Source organism: Cynoglossus semilaevis, unplaced genomic scaffold (genome assembly GCF_000523025.1).
Source record: "Cynoglossus semilaevis isolate Cse_v1.0 unplaced genomic scaffold, Cse_v1.0 C18984302, whole genome shotgun sequence".
Classification (NCBI taxonomy): domain Eukaryota; kingdom Metazoa; phylum Chordata; class Actinopteri; order Pleuronectiformes; family Cynoglossidae; genus Cynoglossus; species Cynoglossus semilaevis.
Window position 1 is genome coordinate 1 of NW_007589305.1, and position 699 is coordinate 699.

General features: G+C 44.8%; 1 protein-coding gene across 1 annotated transcript; it reads right to left on the reverse strand.

The window, feature by feature from the left end:
* Positions 1-4: 4 nt before the first annotated feature.
* Positions 5-663, reverse strand: LOC103399497 (RNA pseudouridylate synthase domain-containing protein 1-like; the record flags this gene model as incomplete). The annotated part of the gene is made up of 3 exons (XM_008338183.3): positions 621-663; positions 221-443; positions 5-131 (listed from the first exon to the last, which is right to left on the reverse strand). Coding segments are annotated over exons 1-3 (390 nt in total), but the record flags the coding sequence as incomplete, so codon positions are not given.
* Between the last annotated feature and the right edge of the window lie 36 nt (positions 664-699).

A 699-nucleotide genomic window follows, 5' to 3' on the forward strand; every position in this document is an offset into this window, starting at 1 on the left:
TCCATACCAGGGCGAGGTAGGCTTTGGTGACAGTTCGATCCTTGAAGCAGCGAAAGGCTCGACCTGCGGCTGCCTTATTCAATGCTACACACAGAGCTCCGCTGGTGGAGAAGTCCAGCTGATGACAGAACCTTACAGAGGGAGATAAGACGTTCTTCAAGACCTAATTCTTCAACAGCATGTTGTTTATGAGCTGCTACACTGTAGGACTTCTTCTCACCTGAATCCATAGTAGGTGCTAGGATCTGCCAGCTGAGGGAAACGATGCCGCAGTTGGGCCTGCACCGTGTGTTTTTCGTAAAACATTTTGCTGTCAATGCGGATGTCCCAGTGTTTGTCCACCACAATGAAATCATCGCTGTGGTACAGCACCTGCAGCATCTCTAGGTGAGCAGGCTCTGTGGTCATCCTGCCCTGGAATGGACTAGACAGCTCATGCAGTCCTGTGGAGACATGTTGAGGACCATGATTTCATACAGCTGGAGGTGGAGAAAGGGCTAAATCCTGGTCAAATTTGAACTTCAGCTATGTTAAAGTATAATTTAAAATCATGACCAGTAATTTTTTGGGAAAACATTCCCTGTGTGCTGTAGAATAACTATAGAAATATCAATTACAACCTCTGTACACAAGGGATGGAGAATGCCTTGTTGGTTCCATGGTAAACGACTAAAATAAAATAAAAAATTTAAATTACAT